This window comes from Rhopalosiphum maidis, chromosome 1, assembly GCF_003676215.2.
Source record: "Rhopalosiphum maidis isolate BTI-1 chromosome 1, ASM367621v3, whole genome shotgun sequence".
Lineage (NCBI taxonomy): Eukaryota > Metazoa > Arthropoda > Insecta > Hemiptera > Aphididae > Rhopalosiphum > Rhopalosiphum maidis.
Window position 1 is genome coordinate 72,839,468 of NC_040877.1, and position 18,721 is coordinate 72,858,188.

Genomic DNA, 18,721 nt, shown 5'->3' on the forward strand with positions numbered 1-18,721 from the left:
TATAATACACGCTATTGTTTTTTACCCTCTTTATTTATATAATATGTTTATTTTATAGAACCACCATAATAATTTAATATACCTGCCCCAGTTTATATAATTTATATGAATATGCCAAAACAATAATTATTTTAATAGGGTCTTAATTTAATATAAAATATACTACAACTGCCTTTTAATATTTAATACTTATCAATTTAACGTTAGAGTATAGCTTAAGATATTCAGAGATAAGCTTATAAATAATTATGTGCAACATATTATATCAGTTTGATATTTTTAAATTTAGAAAATAAAATTATTCTAAACATCAGAAAATGGTTCACGGGAGTTGACTGTGGATTATCACATTAAGTCGAATAATAATAATTATTATTGTTAAAATAGATATGAAGTTTAGGAAGTATTTTTTTTTTTAATAATGATGTGATACATAAATAAATTATAAAAATAACTTCATATTTAAAAATTAAAATATATTTATCTATAGTTACTGTAAATGTATTTTGGTGTAGACAGTGTTCCACGTGTTTTTCAAATGTTATAGACATAATGTAAAACTCATTAATATAAAAATAATTTAGTAAATTTTTAAAGAACACCATATATATTATATATATATTATAATTCAATAACCATTTTTTCAGTTAAATGACGTTTTGACTTTAAAAGATATAATCATTGTTTCTTTAATTATTTAAATGCCAATAAATATTTTAAGCAGTTTACGTCAAATTATGAAAGCCAACTTTTGGTTGCATAAATCTTATATCTAACTACCTATATAACTATGTATTTTATAAGGCGCCTTTAATTTTCCAAGAAATATAAATTCTCAGAAAAATTATAAAACGAAATGGATGTTGAAGTATTTTAATCGTCAAAGTTTGATTTTTTTGTTACCGGGCTTGGTTTGTGACTGCACTGACTGTAATAATGATAAATAATAATATTTTTGTATAATAAAAATATAACGTTCGGGAGTTCGTATAATATTTCACAGCATTGTCGCATTGTCGAACGAAAATATTCACAACTGAAATTACGAATTATGAACGAAAAAAATCAAATAAATATTTAAATTAGGAATCCCATCAGAAATCAACTACAATCGTACCTATGGCGCGCAGAAGAATTATCGCAGAATAAATGACAGATCACGCAACATTAATAAATGTTTATTTATACGTGGTTTTGTTAGGAGAGTCGGATAATAGAGTTCCGGTTACAAGAAAGATTTCGTTTTTAATTAATGCGGTGAACTTTTCATAAATAACTATTTCACTGAAATACAATATAAATGTCGGAAGAACTACAAAAGTCGAATATATTTAGGTATATAAAAAAACACAAATTTCAATAGACTCGTCGAATTAATTATAAATATCAATAAATGACGAATATATATTCATAATATTTGATTTGTATAATATCATTGAATGAAGTACATACGTGTGTAATATGTGTTGTAACAGTAAACTAGGCACTATGCGTGATAAGGACGTGTGCGAGAGACGTGCGTACAGTATTATAAATGTAATATCCATCTCGGATTTCATAAATAATGCCCATTTACTAAAAAAACTGAGGGAAAATGAATATAAAAATGAAATATATGGTATTTCAACTATTCGGCAGTGTACAAGAGTTATAATATATTATATTAAATTATATTACATGTGTGATATAAAGGATTTGATTACTTGAATTGTAAGTGGTGATATACGTATTAAATTCTATGGTAATAATATGATTATTAATAATAATTCTGGTTTATATAAAAAAAATTTTAAACTGAAAATCTGTGTATTTAAAAACGTATCTGGGTTGAGATTATGCAGCCTAATATACTCTAAATGCATTTACTAATCGTGACCATTTTGGGAATACACGTCTAATATCATTATGGTTGTACACATGGACAAAAAGGTTTCTATTGTTATAAATTATTTTATACATCGGTAGATGAACAGATTCAATCCACTTAGGTAACACAAAAACTTGGGTTACTGTTTTCTTACTGAAGTTTAGGAGCAAGTTGTGTCAGTTCTAATATTTATCATACAAATATATAATTAAATAAATTAAATATATAATTGTATGTTTTGTAAATTGTATATGCATTAAATGTATATACGTCATTATATAAACTTAAATAGTTTTTTTAATAACAAGTTAAAGTTAAAATTAATTATAAAATTATAGTATAATGTTTAGAACGTTCCCAGTTTTCCCTGTAATGTATGATGATGACAAAAGTTTATTTTATAGGTTCATCTACAAACTTTTTGAAATTCATTTGATTAAAAAATAAAATTATAATTATATAAATTATTGTCTAATATTATATGCATTATGCAGATGAAGTTTCCAAGTACAATTTTTATTTATTAGTGAGCTATAAGTCCTCAATCTGCTGTACATTCTTTTATAACGTTTATGTATTAATATGTACATAATATTACCCAAAATTGTGAGATTAAGTAATTTCTTTCAATTAGTGTAAGTTATGTTACTTTATAAAACTACCTAATAAAGATAGGATATAGTTAAATTGGTTTTTAAAGTTTTCCAAATTTTTAACTTGGTTAAGGATAATATCAGCTACTGTTAAATTGGAATACAATTTATAAGTTAGCCATTATAATACTAATTATAATATTTTTAATATATATTATATCAATAGATCTATAATTTAAAATATAGATTTAAAAATCCATTACAAATTTAAATATTGATATTAATTTAATAATTAACTGACAATAATTACTGTTGATAATTGATTAATTTAATTTAATACAGCTGTAAGTTGATCGAGCAGCAATTTACTAATTTACCATGGCGATACCTCTAAGACAATATTATTTTTTACCACCACGCTATATACCCCGTGTATGGTTTTTCGGATCTATAGCTTATTTGCTCAAATCATAGGTATATAATATAAGAAATTGATGAGAAATGTCTATTTTTTATTTTATTTTTCTTTCTATTAAACACTATTTATTAATGAATATCCAGTCATTAGTCACCGTGGTATTTACTTGAACGCATTCGATTAGATAATTGAATGCATTCAATTGAACTCGTTAAGTAAAAAATTTATTATGAATTAAAACCAACTAGGTGTTAATTAAGAATTTTACATTAAAAGAAACTTTGCAATTTAACTTAAACTTTCTTACTAGATATTTCTCAGCTTTTAATGTATAGGTATGGTTTTTAGAAGTGAAAATGAGCGTTGTACACAGTAATTCGATAGAATCCTGCAAAGATGTGTGAAAACTACCACGGATACCGTAAACTAAAGGTGTCAGGTGGTGATGATAATGATAATAATAATAATAATATTAAAAGTTATGTATGAGATGAAAATGACTAATCGATATTATAAAATTTACCATTTTTTCAATGTAAAATGTTAACTATTCTTTTAAAATTTAATTTAATTTAATTATCATATAGATAAATAAAATATACAAACAACAAATAGATTATCAATTTCTTTTAAACGAGTTAAAGCATTTTAAAACTAAAAAAATAATAAGTGAATGAAAAAAGAAAAATAACGGGTGATTGTTTCTACATTTTACATATTTTTAAACGCATATTATACACACGAGGGAATTAAAAATTTTAATTAATTCTAAGAATAATCATTTATGTACCTACAGCAGGGGTATCCAAACTGTGGGTCGCGTTATATTTTTAAATAGTATATCTTATTTTTTTGTTGTGAGTAATTAATTCACTAAAACAGACAAAAAAAAGAAAAGAAGGTCATTCTTTAATATTGTGGGTCGCCAAATTTAAAAAAAATCCCAAAATGGGTCGTTCAATAAAAAGTTTGGGAATTTTTGAACTACAGTATTTTTAACATTACTTTGAAATTTGAAGTAATAAATTAGTATATTAAAAAAAAAAAAAAATTAAATGTCATTAAATTGAAGTATGTAGATCGTAGGCCCTAAATAATCCACAAAAGATTTTTTAGGCATTTATCGTATAATCTATTTTCTCTTTTATTTTCGACTATTTTTTACTGGATTTAACGTTTAAATATCATGATAATCATAATTAGAATTTTTTTAGTAGAATGATTTAACTGGTAATACGCCTAAATCCATAATATAGTTTTGTCTGATCAACCCTTTTAAAGTAAATTAATTTAAACAAATTCGAATAACTGTATTGTTTTGATTAAGCTGGAGTGGTTTTAGATTATTAATATATATAGTTCATCCTATACTAATAAACCATATTGATATACCAAATGATAGAAAGAAAAACATATTGTACGTGTATGTGTAGGTATCAAATTTTCGAGTTTTAAAAATGTCTACGTTATTGACTATTGCCAATGTAAAAATTAATATAGTAGATTCCCTACTAGATTATGTTAATGTAAATTATATCTTTAATTTTCATCTAAAATAATACCTAAATATCTAATTCTTGAAACTTCTTTAATATGTTTACATGCATGTATATTGCATATTTTATTACCAGTGCAGCTATATATTATTATTGAATTGGAATTTGTGAAGGTCTTGTTAATATAAAATTACATAAACATTGTTTTATCTCCATTTTGTGTTAGATGTTTGTCACAAAGTAGCTCATACAGTTTATTCAAACCACTAAAGTAGCTTTAGAATGAATTCCGTTCTATGATTTGTCTGCGAATATATTATGTATTTATTTATTTTTCTTATTGCTTTTTCCAGTGGTCAAATATATTTTTCTACCATCGTTATTTTTGTCATAATAATTTTCTATATTATACGTTTCTACGTATATTACGTTATTGTCAGTCCGTTATATATATATATATATATATAAAAACAAACGTTTTGATACATTATTTATACGTGTATATTTGTATTTAAATCGTTCAATGTTTTTTCTACACGAGTAAAACAACTGTGATACATTATATTACAATGATGATAGTGACATTCATCGTATATAATTTATCGTATACTAGTAAATGTAATAGTTTGATTAATGTCGTGTTTACGGTTGGTTCGATACGTGCGTGAAGAGTAAATACGAATAAAATTGAAAAAAAAATGAAATGAAAATATCGATATTTTATTTTTTTAATATTTTTTCCTCCAATAATTACATTTTGACACGTTTTCCACGATTCCGCCATAGATTACAGTCCAGTGTACACAATATAATATAATATCATGTCTTAATTCCTAGTATATATTATATATTGTATAACAATTATTAATAATATTATTTACAGGTATATTAGCATGTAGTCAATATTGTTTTTAAAGTATTAGTCAATTCCTGTATTATAAAATATAAAGTTAAGATTATTATCCAGTGCATCTCGAAAGAATTTATTTATAATATTTCAGTTACGAACCATGCATAAGTATTTTAAAACTGTACATTTATTGTACGTTTTAAAATGATCATAATTTGCTTTAAAAATTAAACATCAATAAAAGCCTCCAAGTTGCCCCCCTAGATAAAAACCTAGACTTTTAAGATAATTGATTTTTATAATAGAAAAATTCACTCAAATTTTGAAAATAAAAGAGTGAAGTTTTTTTTTTTATGGTGGACGTGAAATTTGTCATTTTGTACGTTTATAGATTGAGACAGTGCATGTGGGTGTGCTGTCCTGTTCAATATGTAAAATACGAGTATATTGCCTTTTTGTTCTTATAGCTTTGGCTATATTCATAGTTGCGTCTGTTGTATTTATTAAGTCGCTTGGGTATACACGGCACTGGCCTCAGAGGATATATTAGTAACTATATATTATATAAATTGAAAATTCGTGGTTCCTGTGTTTGGGAAACACCAATATACTTTCAATCTGTTCTTGATTACAGCGTGTTCTGTTTGTTGTGATTTGAGATGTTCGGGCGGCAGTTGCTGTACTTTAATCGTAATGCGAAGTTGTTGTTCTAATTTAATGATATCTATTTCGATATCGATCATATTTTGTTTTTAATATTAAACAGTTTTTCCTCGGACTGTAGTTTTCTTTGATCCAGCCATTAACGGAGATGGTGTCTTCTTTATTAACCTAGTATACAGTTTTTATACGTACATCGCTAGGCATGCTCATCCTGCAGTTATGTATGAGTGCCATACTAGCAAAACCTTTCCCTATTAAAGTTCAGGTGTTGGTTTTAAACATCTAGCTGCTAAGTGACATGTTTAAGTCTTAACTTCTTCACATGACACGACCTGTTCATTACTAGGTATGAATTCGGCTTTCTCCGGCTTAATATCATAAGGCAAGTGCAGTAGTTACGGTAGCAGCTGCAGGAGATTAGCTCTCCGCGTCGCCCCGGTTTGTTTTCTAGGTAAATTATTTCATGCTGCGATTTTCATCTAACTGTTGTTGAAGTTATTTAAAATATCTTGTCTTGGTGATTATTATAGGTAAGTTGGTGTCTGTGTATATTGAAGATTAATGTCCCACTATTTCTTCAGTTTCTAATTAGTTTTTATTAATTTCCTGCAACAATTAACATAAAATAAAATGTTCAATTTAATAATAAACGCAATTTTTCATGTTTCAAATAAACCTTTATATTATACTCTGATTTAAACATTAAAGCGGTAAAAATATATTATTATTAAAATGCATTTTACAATTTTTAAAACATAACATAAAAGTGACAGTGTTCATTATAGTACGTATACTGAAATATTCCATTACAGATTTTTGGGGAAAAACATAAATCTACTCGTATATTTTTTTTAGGAAACTGTGACAGTTTATTCAATCCGCAGTCAATATAGCCAATAATAATTGATACGTCGAACCCATAGTCATTTGCAATTCGTACATATGTAATTACACATTATATCTCGATGACGACGGACGATGTACGAACACGACCCGTGGCCACGGGAATAGATCTCTCTGCAGTCTTTGAATTGGGTCATATTGTATAATATTATACTGTATATCATTATAACGCGTAACTGTATTACGTATCATTGTATTGAAATGTAATAACTATGATACGATCGTGTTTTTAGTATACATTATACAATATACATAATATACCCGAGACCCGAATTCGTGTATTATAATATTGTCGCACGAAACGGCGCGATATTGATATCGTCCTACGTAAATAATAATATTCACATTATAGTCGCGTTTTGTATATTATATCAAAATTATAACGTGTATTTTCGATTGTATCAAAAACCGTAAACGAAACTACCGACAACGAAATTAAAATGGTGGTCGCTGGAGGTGGATAGGATACAATTTTCAATATTGAATAGTAAATATTATACTCTACGATATATTTAGTACGGTGCAATCATGTATGTATATTATACATGTGTTTCCATAGGTATGTGTGTGTGAGTGCGCGCGTGCCTTTAACGTAATTATAGACACTGTTCGAGTACTTTAATTACTTTTGAGGTGAACTAAATATGTAATGAATTAAAAAACTAATATCGTACATACTGATTAAAAATGCGCCATGGTCTAGATAACTCGCGTTTCTTGAAAAAATTTAAATATATTACGTTTTAACGTTTGATTATTGACATTTTCGTTTTCCACATTTTATATAAACATTTAATACACTCAGTTTTATAAGCCACATAAATTTACTAATTTCTTTAACTACATAATATATGATTTGATAAAATATTGAATTGTGACTTGTTATGGTGTTTAAAGAAGAATATATATTTAAATTTAGTTCCTAGATATAACTTTTATTATTTTAAGTCTTATACAGTCTTAAGATAGCCAATTTAAACATCGATTTCTTTGAAAAATTTAAAATTTAAAAAAATTTCTAATCAAACGATAAACATTTATAACAAAAAATATAATATAATATTAAAGTTATGATTTGATTTTATAAATTGTAAAAAAGTAAATTCTCGAGATTCTTGAGAGACACCTTATTTATTTCCGATCAGGGTAATAGGCTGACGAGTGCTTCGTGAAAATTTGTAAATATGGTTATGTAACACAAATATTCACTGGGTTGTATGCTTAAAATTATTTTGCCACATGATTTAGTCTTGTGAATTACAACAGTGTAGTTGCATAGTTCAAGCTTTAAAGTAATTTATTATATCTGATGGCTGTTGTACATTTTTAAATTTATATATCTGAAGTGTCACCGCTAGATGACTTCCCCAATTCCCACACATACTTCGTGACTCCTTCACATATAACATTCACTTATTGTACGCGTTGTATTTAGTTTGTAAATATTTACGTATTAATTAATCAATAAAAAAATTACATTTAACCATAATTAAAAACAAAAACATAAGTCCTGATTATTATTTGCACAGTCTGGATGTTTTAGATATTATATAATATCATGGTATAATCATACTGTACTCGACTGAAGAGGTTGTAGACTACATTTTAGTGTACAATTATATCAGTTCGGACCTTTAGAGCGTCCAAAGTATGTAATTATTATATTATTATGTAAATCGTTAAGACTTGAGGTAATTATAGTAAGGTGTGTCTATAAACTTTGGCTTATAACTACACATTGATTGTGTGGATTATGCCTAATCTATTTATATATACGAATATACTATATGATAATATACACGTAACGGCTTAATAATTTTAAGGGGTTTTAATTTAATTAACAAACTATAATATTTAATTTGTTATTATTGTTATTATTTTTGATCGTCCCAAAACCGAAAAACAAATTTAGGGATTTTCAAACACATTTTAATATGACTAAACCTTAGTGAATAACTGAAGATGTCAGCCATTGAAACATTTTGGTCATCTATAACCAGAGTTTACTCATGGAAAATAAATTCATTCACCTAACTTAATTATATTTAATTTTGTTTTCGTGAATATTATTGATGAAATTAAATGACTTTCGTCGATTGTTCACTATTTTTAACTCTGAAAAATCACAGAACCAGAAAAAAACTTTTTAAATCATAACTTTTGCAATTCATACGGATTGCCAATAAAATAGTTGGTGAATAAACGCCTTAACTCTATACATTTCATTTAGAAAAAAGGGGTGTTGAGGAAATGTTTAATTGTGCACTCTCAAGTATTTCCTCGATATCATTTAAATGTAAATCACTATTTAGACTCGGAAGATCGAGGTTGTACGAATTTCGCAAATCGGCATACAAATCCGTTCAAACTGCATACTAAATTTTATGGCATTGAGAAGTCCGCCCAAACAACGTCCGCTGATTAAACGCGACAGCGGGGGAGATGTTTCGAAAACAAAATACTATGAAATTGGTACGAGCGGATATCCGCATAACCTGTAGGGCTGTAACGTACAGTCATAGTAATTATGATAATCGGCACGTTAGGTACATGCAATAGATTTTGCATTTTATCAACGTGGTTTTAATATGTTTCTGACGCGGGGAGGTTGTTGACAAATGATTGTGTGCGTCGAATTTTTACTCCATAAACACGTCTCCGATTGCCAACCGTCTAACGTTTTTTTTTTTTTTTTTCAGGTTACGGTAGTGTGACGCCGCAGACGCCGTGGGGCAGGGTGATCACGATCGTGTACGCGCTGATCGGCATACCACTCATGTTGCTGTATCTGTCCACTATGGGCGAGACGCTGGCGAAGAACTTCCGGCGAATCTACTCGAGGATGTGTTCACCCGGAAACCGGGAAGACAGGGACGACGGCGGTGGCGGGCGAGGCAGACAGGGCGGCGGCAAGCGAGCGCCGCCCAACACGGTGTCCAGCAATCACGTGGGCGGCGGTGACTATTACCGTCACCGGTACGAGTTCGAAACCGTTTCGGGTGCGGCCGCCTACGCGGACGCCGCGGCCATAACGGCGTCTGGCGGCGGCGGCGGCGGCGCACAGAAACGCGTCCCCGTGCTGCTGTCGCTGTCCGTTGTCGCGGCGTACGTGGCGCTGGGCGCGTTCATCTACCAAAAGCTCGAACGGTGGACGCTGCTGGAAGGCTCGTACTTCTGCTTCACAAGCTTGGGCACCATCGGATTCGGCGAGCTGGTGCCGGGCAGCATCGAGTCCACCAAGGACGTGTCCGTGTTCGTGTCTTCCGGTTACATACTGGTCGGCATGGCCGTGGTAGCCATGTGTTTCCAACTGCTACAGGACGAACTGGCCGCCATGTCGCGCAACTGTCGGTGGTGCTGCTGTTGGTGGTGGATGTGGTCACAGCAGCAGCACCAGCACCAGCAGCACCAGCACAAGGACAGCAACATGGTCGTGTGCACCGTGGCCGGCGCTGTGGACGGCGGCGGCGGCTGCGACGACGACGACTGCGGTGGCGCTGTCTCTTCGGTGGCGCCCGCCCCGCACAACAACCGCGGACGACAGCCGTCTCATCCGCACAATCACAACAACGGCGTGACCGCCGGTTCCTGACACGGGGACTTCGGGCCGCCGCCGCCGCCGGACGCTACGGCCACGGCCATCGACCTGAAGCCGTTCGCTCCACCACCTTCGCCGCCACTGCCGCCGCCACCAAAACTGCCACTTCTACCGCCGCCCGCGTTCGACGACTGCGACGACGGCGGCGGAGGCAACGGCGGCGGCGGCCTGCCGCTCCCCGCGCCCCCACCGCCGTTCCAGCGGCAGTCGGCCGGCCGGTGTTCCGTGCAGCAACCGATGATGGGCCACCACCGGAATCCGGCCCACTATTCCGACGACGGCGGCGGAGGCGGCGTCGTTTCCGAGTACTTCATACCGCGAAGCGCCAGCGCGCACGACCTGTGCTCGGCCATCGAGATGCAGAAGATCCCGCCGCCGCTACCGCCATCCGCGTTGCGCACGGCCGCGGCCACGCTCGCTCGGCCGCCCCGGCAACCGGCCGCGTGTCGCGATAAGATGGTCACGTTCGAGGACGAGAAACGGGCGGCGTTCGACCACCACCAATCGCAGCTACAGCACCACCGCCAGAACCATCACAGCCACAGCCAGCAGCAACAGGATCAGCAGCAGAAGCATCACAGGTCCAGCGGCGATCTGATCGTGTAGATATGTCCCTTCTACCGAGGCGGCGGTGTGTACAGTTAATGTTTAATGCATTATTATTTATATAGTTATATTATGTTAATGTTAATGTAACTATTAATTATATTTATATATACATTATAATATTGTGACATATTATTATCTACCGATTATTATAATTTGTACAATTTATTGTCGTAAAAAAAGTTTTGTATAACTCGCCGTGACGTGTCGCTCATTATATTATTATATTATTAATACACTATTATTATGACATGAATATTATCATTGTATACAGATCAAATGTTCCGTCCGCCTCTGCGTGTCGGGTCGTGTCAGGCCCCTAATAATCGTTATACCGCAGCGTCTCTGAAACCAACTTTACCTGGTATATTAAACGTTATAATGTATACGTACAGCAGACGGATCTATCAACTCAAAATTGTAAAGTAATCGCATTGCTCGTTATGTGAAGTGTTGACAGTAATAACAGATGAAGATTTTTGTTTTTTTGAATTTTCAGTAAACATGAAATACTTAATTTCAGCACTTTTGGGCCGACGATTAACGACGATACTGCGATGTTGCGCGTAAACCATGACGTGTGCGATATTTTAAGGCAGAGGTCGCGGAACTCGACGAACCATGTAATAAATATAATATATTACATTGTACTACTATTGTTAAACGCGTATAATATTATAATATATACAATATACATAAAAACTACGTAAGCCGATTTTGGTCGGTACCGTTTGGAAATTCGTTTGTTCGGATTTCCGTTTGTTTGTTTGTTTGTTTTTTTTTTTTTTTTTTTTTTAATGTTCCAAACTGTTTATTGATACATTAGTGTTATTGAGAATAATAATAATATAATATATGAATCCAAAGCGTACTTGACAAGTTTTATATCATTATTATTAATTCTTTTTTTACCTTCCCTCGTCCAAAATAAACACTTACATACTTTCTTTCATTTCAAATTTACCCACTAAAATATCGATTCTGGTTTCCAGGAATTTAATTTATAGATAAAATAAAATGTACAAAAGCAGTACACCAAATTTAAGAAATAAAGAAAGTGACTCAAAAATCACTATAACGGATCAACATATGAAAAATACTCTCATAATGAACTGCGTTATAATTGTATTATCCAAAAATACGAGACGAACGATGTCCTACGATTGAATCCTTGGGTCAATGATTCCCACTACGATCGTTTAAAGCTTAGCTCCAACACTAGGTCACTATAGCGGCGACTCTATCCGTTGCTCACGATATTTGTCGATGAACCTAGAGGATCCAGTGGTTTGCAGAACGGTATGATTTGAGTCAAAATATGACTAATCTTTTCTCTTATCATACAATTGTGCTTAATAATATTATCATCAGAATTTATTTAACTTAAATCAACAAATTTGTTTTCATTAACTATTTAATGAAACGACTTTATCATTCTTCTTCAACATCTTATTAGTTAGGAATGACAGAGTGTGTTATACTAATCTTATCTAAAGAAGAGGATTTTTTACGTGTGTGTGGACGTCGCTCCCATTAGAGTGAGCCTGGGTGAGTATTCGAAACAACGGATGATAAATATGAAAAAGTATTTTTTTTCACATGCATATGTCGAACCGATGAGGTGTGACCATTGCACCACAGTACCACACTAATCAACAACATCATTACTGAATTTAACTGACAATTAGTTTTTTTAAAGCAAATTGAGAGTTGATGAAATTAAGTATAAATTATATTTGTTTTAAAAATGTATTTCAAAATATTTATTTATATTCACCTAAATATTATTTACTAAATACTAGGTTTTGTGTTTATAAAATATCCGTATACAAATACTTTAGGTCGTTCTGTACAATATGGTACATCCAATATATGCGCATAAATCTATTGTTTGATTCGATTATATATTTTCGTTTTATTTCATAAAATCACAATGACATACAATGCGAGCGGTGGATATCAATATTTTCTATCCAGATTTTCAACGACCGAGAAAACTATACATTGTAAACGGTAGTGAATTGAAAGAAAATCGCCACAACTGATAGGATGGTACGCGCGTGACCGAATATAAAAATATAATAATATTGTTATTGCACACAATAATATGGTAATACGAAAACAGGATCCGCAGTAGCAAAAATGCAAAACGGAGCGCGCGCATGTGTATCGAAAATCAATAGAATAGAGACAATATTCATTGAGTGAACAATACCAATAATAGTGGTTATTGCTTAAAATATTCAAATTTAACAATAGAGAAAAATCATTTTTCATTTTTCAGATTAACTTATTTTGAAAAATGATTAAATTCAATTTATAAAATGAAATACAAGTTAAAATGTTTGCGAAATACAATTAAACACAATTATATGGAGTACAATACCATTTCCTATAAAACTTATCGTATTGATTAGAAACAATATTATAGCCGACCGTTTACTAACCGTATTTACGACTAAAGTATCGAATCCGTTGAACTCGGAACCACCGAAAAAGCTACTTGTACCTACACAAAAAACGTGATTTCGCATAATTTTTTGTTCAGGAGATGAATATGTACAATTCAAATGTTTTGTTGCTGATATAGGGAATTTTATTAGAATATATCTGGGTGTGTAAGTATATCGTGGTAAGCATATATTGTTTTTCAGTGTCTTATTTTTCAAATGAGAACCTTTTATTTGCACTATTAATTGTACTTGGTAGGTATACAAAGTTTTATACCTAAACAATTACTCGCTTAAAATTTTATTTTATATATTATTAATATTTACAAAAAAAAAATCTGCTTGAAATTTTAAAGTAAATAGAAAATAAACACTTTTGAAAAAAATTATCATTGCAAAACCTACTTACCTAATTCACAGTTTAGATTCAAAGTTTCCAACCTAATCAATTTATCAAAACTAAAAAATTAGCTGATACGATTGTCTTTGCACTTGGAAAAAACAATACTTCACTAGACTGTTTCTTGACATTCTGAAATGCAATCTCACAAGCGTTTTATGAATTGAATTAATAGTCTACTATATATTATTATAAAAATAAAATAAAATAAATACCAGCTCCACTAAATGTAATTTTTAATTTTTTTTTTATATTTTACAAAACAGAAAAATCATGTTAATACATGGTTTAATGCCACTTAACTAATAAATGAATTAAAACATCAGTCTTTAAAGGTAGTAACTAACCTAAGCTGATATTCGACTAACATTTTACCACTGACATTTCCAGGACCAATAATAATAGGTGCGCTGTTATTTTACTTCATATATTTGGAAAATTCTGGACATTCATTTTTTTCCAATCTTCGCACTATTGCTGTTTTTCCGTGGTATTTGACTTACTACGAACTATGATATGACAGATTTTTTATTAAAGAATGTCGTAGAATTAGATAAAATTCACTAATTATACTCATTAGTCATTCTCGTACAAAAATAAATTCAAATAAATTGCCTAATTAAAAACTTGACTTCAATTTATGTATATCTGACTACTTTTTTCGCAGGTTTAGGTAAAGCGTAAAGATAACTAAAATCATGATTTACTATCGCAATTCTATGTGAAATATTAACGTTCAGAAGGGTTACAAATTGATGACTTCCTTAATCATGCTTTTCAAGTCTTATATCATATCTTAATCACATAATGTAACACATATTATTTTATATTTTAATTAAAAAAAAAATAACTTAAAAGTTTCATTAGTTATAACCTGAATAAATAATACGTAATTAAAGTACGAAATATCAGTAATTCTGCTAGGTGAATGATTCAACATTTTCTTTTGTTTTAAAAAATACTACTGGTCGATGACGTCTGATCTTGGTCCTATTTTATTTTCTATTAAGTAATACATAAACTGTAATAATATCGTCGTATCGTCAGTCCGTGATGGACGTATTTCCGTTTTAAATTCTTGTTTCCTGTAAACCCAACGAGGGAATGTAAACACGTGTCTGTGTGTACCGTAAACTTATTACTATGTGCTATATGCAGGAACTCACAGGTAGTCATGTATATCGTTACCACGTTATTCCCTCGTGAATCCAGCAGCAGTTTACAGTACAAAATAATGGACATTATATTTTTTTTCTAATCAAACGTCAATCGAACGGTTCATTAAAAACGTCGTAGTGGGCGGCCCGCATTATTCTGGTGGATGTATGTGCGTAAATGTACGTGTGTGTGTGTGTGTGTTTGATTTGTTTGCGCAGCAGTCGATTGTCGTTAAAAAAATTGTATTTTGTTTAAATGATGTACTTTAAGTATATAAGGTTTTGGACCTATACTTTAAAATTCTTGAATTTATTTGTACTGGTTAAGAAGTGTCCTGTGAAGATGACAATTTCTGTTTTTAATATGATAACTCCTTTTTACTGTAAATTATTTAGTGAATAATATATATGGATATGGGTTTTCCCTATATCTTCCAAATCTTTTACCATTAGCTATATACAACATATTATCTTTATTCTTTCATTTTTAATAAACAAAGATAAATAACTCGAACTCGTTCGAATTTGAATTTTGATACGTCATCATGTTTATAAAAATGTTCCACTTAATAATTTACAATATAAATTGGATCTCATTTAAAATAGAAGTATATATCTTAGCAATTTTTAAGTAGTATAAAATTCTCAATAATTTTAAAATATGGTTCTTAAGGTATGTTTAAAAATTTCAAAAATCTGATTTTAAGTAATTACATCATTGGAGAATAAAGAGAGAGGGGATGAGAATCGGTCAATCACCTATTTATCAATAATAGTTACTAGTATACCGAAGTATCCAGTCTCAAACGGCTTAGCGTGGTGTGACGATTTACACATTTTTTGCGTTTTCGTAAAATCGCGTACACGCACCGAAAACTCGAACCCTAAACTAAAACGCCATGTTTTTACTATTGAAACGCAGTCAGTGAATTTCTAAAAGATTTACGACAGCTTCTGTACATAGCATGTGCCGACGGTTAGAACTCAAATATTTCGGCGAAAACGACGACTATAAATCGCAGAGTCGTCGCGATAAATCCAAGTGGTGCAAACGACATTAATATTATTATTATTATTTAACGTTCCTCGTCTATCAATACACACAATATTTCGATACTATAGTATTATTGTATAGTATAATAACATATAATATTATATTGTATACGCAGTACTTGAATATGCGCTCAGTAAACAGAATTCCATTAGGGCGGACGACGGGGAATCGAAAATACATGATGTTAGAGACAACAGCAGTAATAATAATATATTTTGCAAACAACCATGACGTCCGGTATACTATCGGAACGCTCCGTCGACAGCGTACAATACAATATACAATATAATAATGTACAACTGCCACCAACGACGACGTCGACGGTTGTACACGTCCGATCGAGCGAGTGTACCGTGGGTTTATCGCTGATATCGCCGCGTCTATGTCCATCGACGACAATGATGATGATAGTAGCACGTAATTTATGTGAGTTTTCCGGCAAAATAGCAAAGTTTTGGGTCCGCGTGCGGATCGTTGATTTCCGAACACTACTCATAAAGGTTATCTCGTCTAAACCATCATTGCTGACCCCCCCTCTCTCCTGATTACCACAGTAATATCCATAGTACCTACATATTATTCAAAGGCTCGTATAACCATAAGTGGAACCAACGTGATAAAACGCGTGTGAAAATCGGCAGTGACCGTCACGGAGATCCCGCACGCACGCACATCATTCGTTTTGGTCAGGTGTGGGAGGAGGGGAGTAAAGCGGACGTAGTTGCGAAAATAGCAGCTCTCGGAAGACTATCGATCGCCGACAAAACAGTTTTGTCGTGTTGCAGTGTGGTCGTGTACGATAACCACCGCACACATGATAGATATAGATAGACGAACAGTGAGACGGAGAGGATGGCAATAGGTCGCGTGAAAATATTATTAAATTATCCATGAAAACGACCGCCGGAAGCAAACTTCAGCCGAACCAAGAGAGAAAGAGATAGAGTAATAGAGAAAGACCGAGCGACAGAGAGAGAGAGATAGATAAACAGTACACAAGGAATTTTTTTAACACGAGACACTCGTTTTATCAATAATAAAATGATGTATTTTTTTATAGGAATAATCATTTAAATACACTAAATGTTTTGATATTTTTACGACAATGGTTATTTGGATTTTTTTCGTTTTTGTGAGCTACATTTGTTATAAATGTTATACTTGCTTAAATATAATACTTTTATGTAAAAAGTAATATCGTATTAAAATCGAAATTATCTATATTATTTATAAACATAAATATTATGCTTTAATAAGATTAAATAACTAAATAATTAAGTGAGTTTGAATAAGAGTTTTTGATGTTTCACTACTTAGCTCATTTTGATCTAATACTTATATAAATAATAAAACTACTACCTTTTAGTTTTTAAGGTTCGATATTTATAAAGCCATTTACGAGTTATTCTTCTTTAAAAAAACCTATTACTTTAATATATAAAACTATAACATTGAAAACAATATTTACAGTTAAAACAAAATAGTAAGATAATACTGATAAAAAAAAATTAAAGTACGAATAGTTAAATGCAATATGTGGTAGGTTGATAATTTCTAAAATCCTCTAAATAATGTGTTTATTAATACTAAACATGTAAAATATATAATATATACCAATGGGAATTTCTATCAAAAGAATAAAAATCCCCTCATTTATTCAGCATAACAAAAATATTATATTGTATATATTATTATATTAGTATTATATACTAACGCTTGTTCTGCAGTTGTCTTTTGGTGTGTTTCGTTGTATTTTTTCTAGTATTATTTTGTCCATATAATATATATGTCGCGAGCTGTGGGATGCTTATTTTTCGATATTAAATAAAAAGAGTTGACAAAAAAAAAAAAAAAAAAGAAGGAAAAAATGAAGTAAAGAAAAAAAAAAGTTCTCAACCAGTCGTTTTCGATGCATTTTTCATATGATTTTTTCCTTTTGAAACCCTCCGGTGGCGCGGCAAACGAGTGTGTATATGATGGAACGTTTTCCCTCGATACGAAGCGAGAAAAATATTCGGTAAAAGATCGTAGACGACCGCAAAGAGAGAGAGAGAACAATAAAAGAGACATGAAAATATTGACGGACACAATAAAAAGCTGTGCTGCGTATTATGCGTATGGTTCTAAATAAATATTTAATACCGACAGGAAAAAGACGTGCGCGTGTGTACTGAGTAATGGTCGTAGTCATACACAGAAATACGTGGAAATACGTACGTTTATCCTTCTTCATCCGTATCTTCGTGTAAATACCTATTTATATAGTTTATTATATTATAACAATTATATGATGCTGTCACGATGAGAATTTATTTATTTTCAACTCATACTACAGTAGAATCTCACTATTTCGAACTTCGGTATCTCGTAGTTTCAATATGTCAATTTTTTTTTTTTTTGTTCTCTTGGGACTGAGATACCAATGTTTACTTTTACAAGGATGTAACTTATATACATCTCTTTACACTTATTTATCTCTGTCCTCACGGCAGAGGTCCCTATATACTACCAATTTTAATAATAATATTAATTAATAATAATATTTTAATAATATTCAGTCACGAGACAATAATAATTTTTTCTGAGCCAAAATCCGTTTCACCACTTTTCTCAATATTTATATATCATTCCGTCCGAGTAGAATTTTCTTTTCTTACTTTTTTATA

The 18,721-nt window shown here is 31.6% G+C and overlaps 1 protein-coding gene across 1 annotated transcript in view; it reads left to right on the forward strand.

Moving 5' to 3' along the window:
- LOC113560408 overlaps window positions 1–10,382 on the forward strand; it is a 108,238-nt gene extending 97,856 nt beyond the window's left edge. Inside the window, exon 5 of the mRNA XM_026966266.1 lies at window positions 9,490–10,382. Within this exon, the coding sequence (XP_026822067.1) occupies window positions 9,490–10,382 (893 nt within the window). The remainder of the gene's footprint in view (window positions 1–9,489) is intronic.
- The last annotated feature ends 8,339 nt before the right edge of the window (window positions 10,383–18,721 follow it).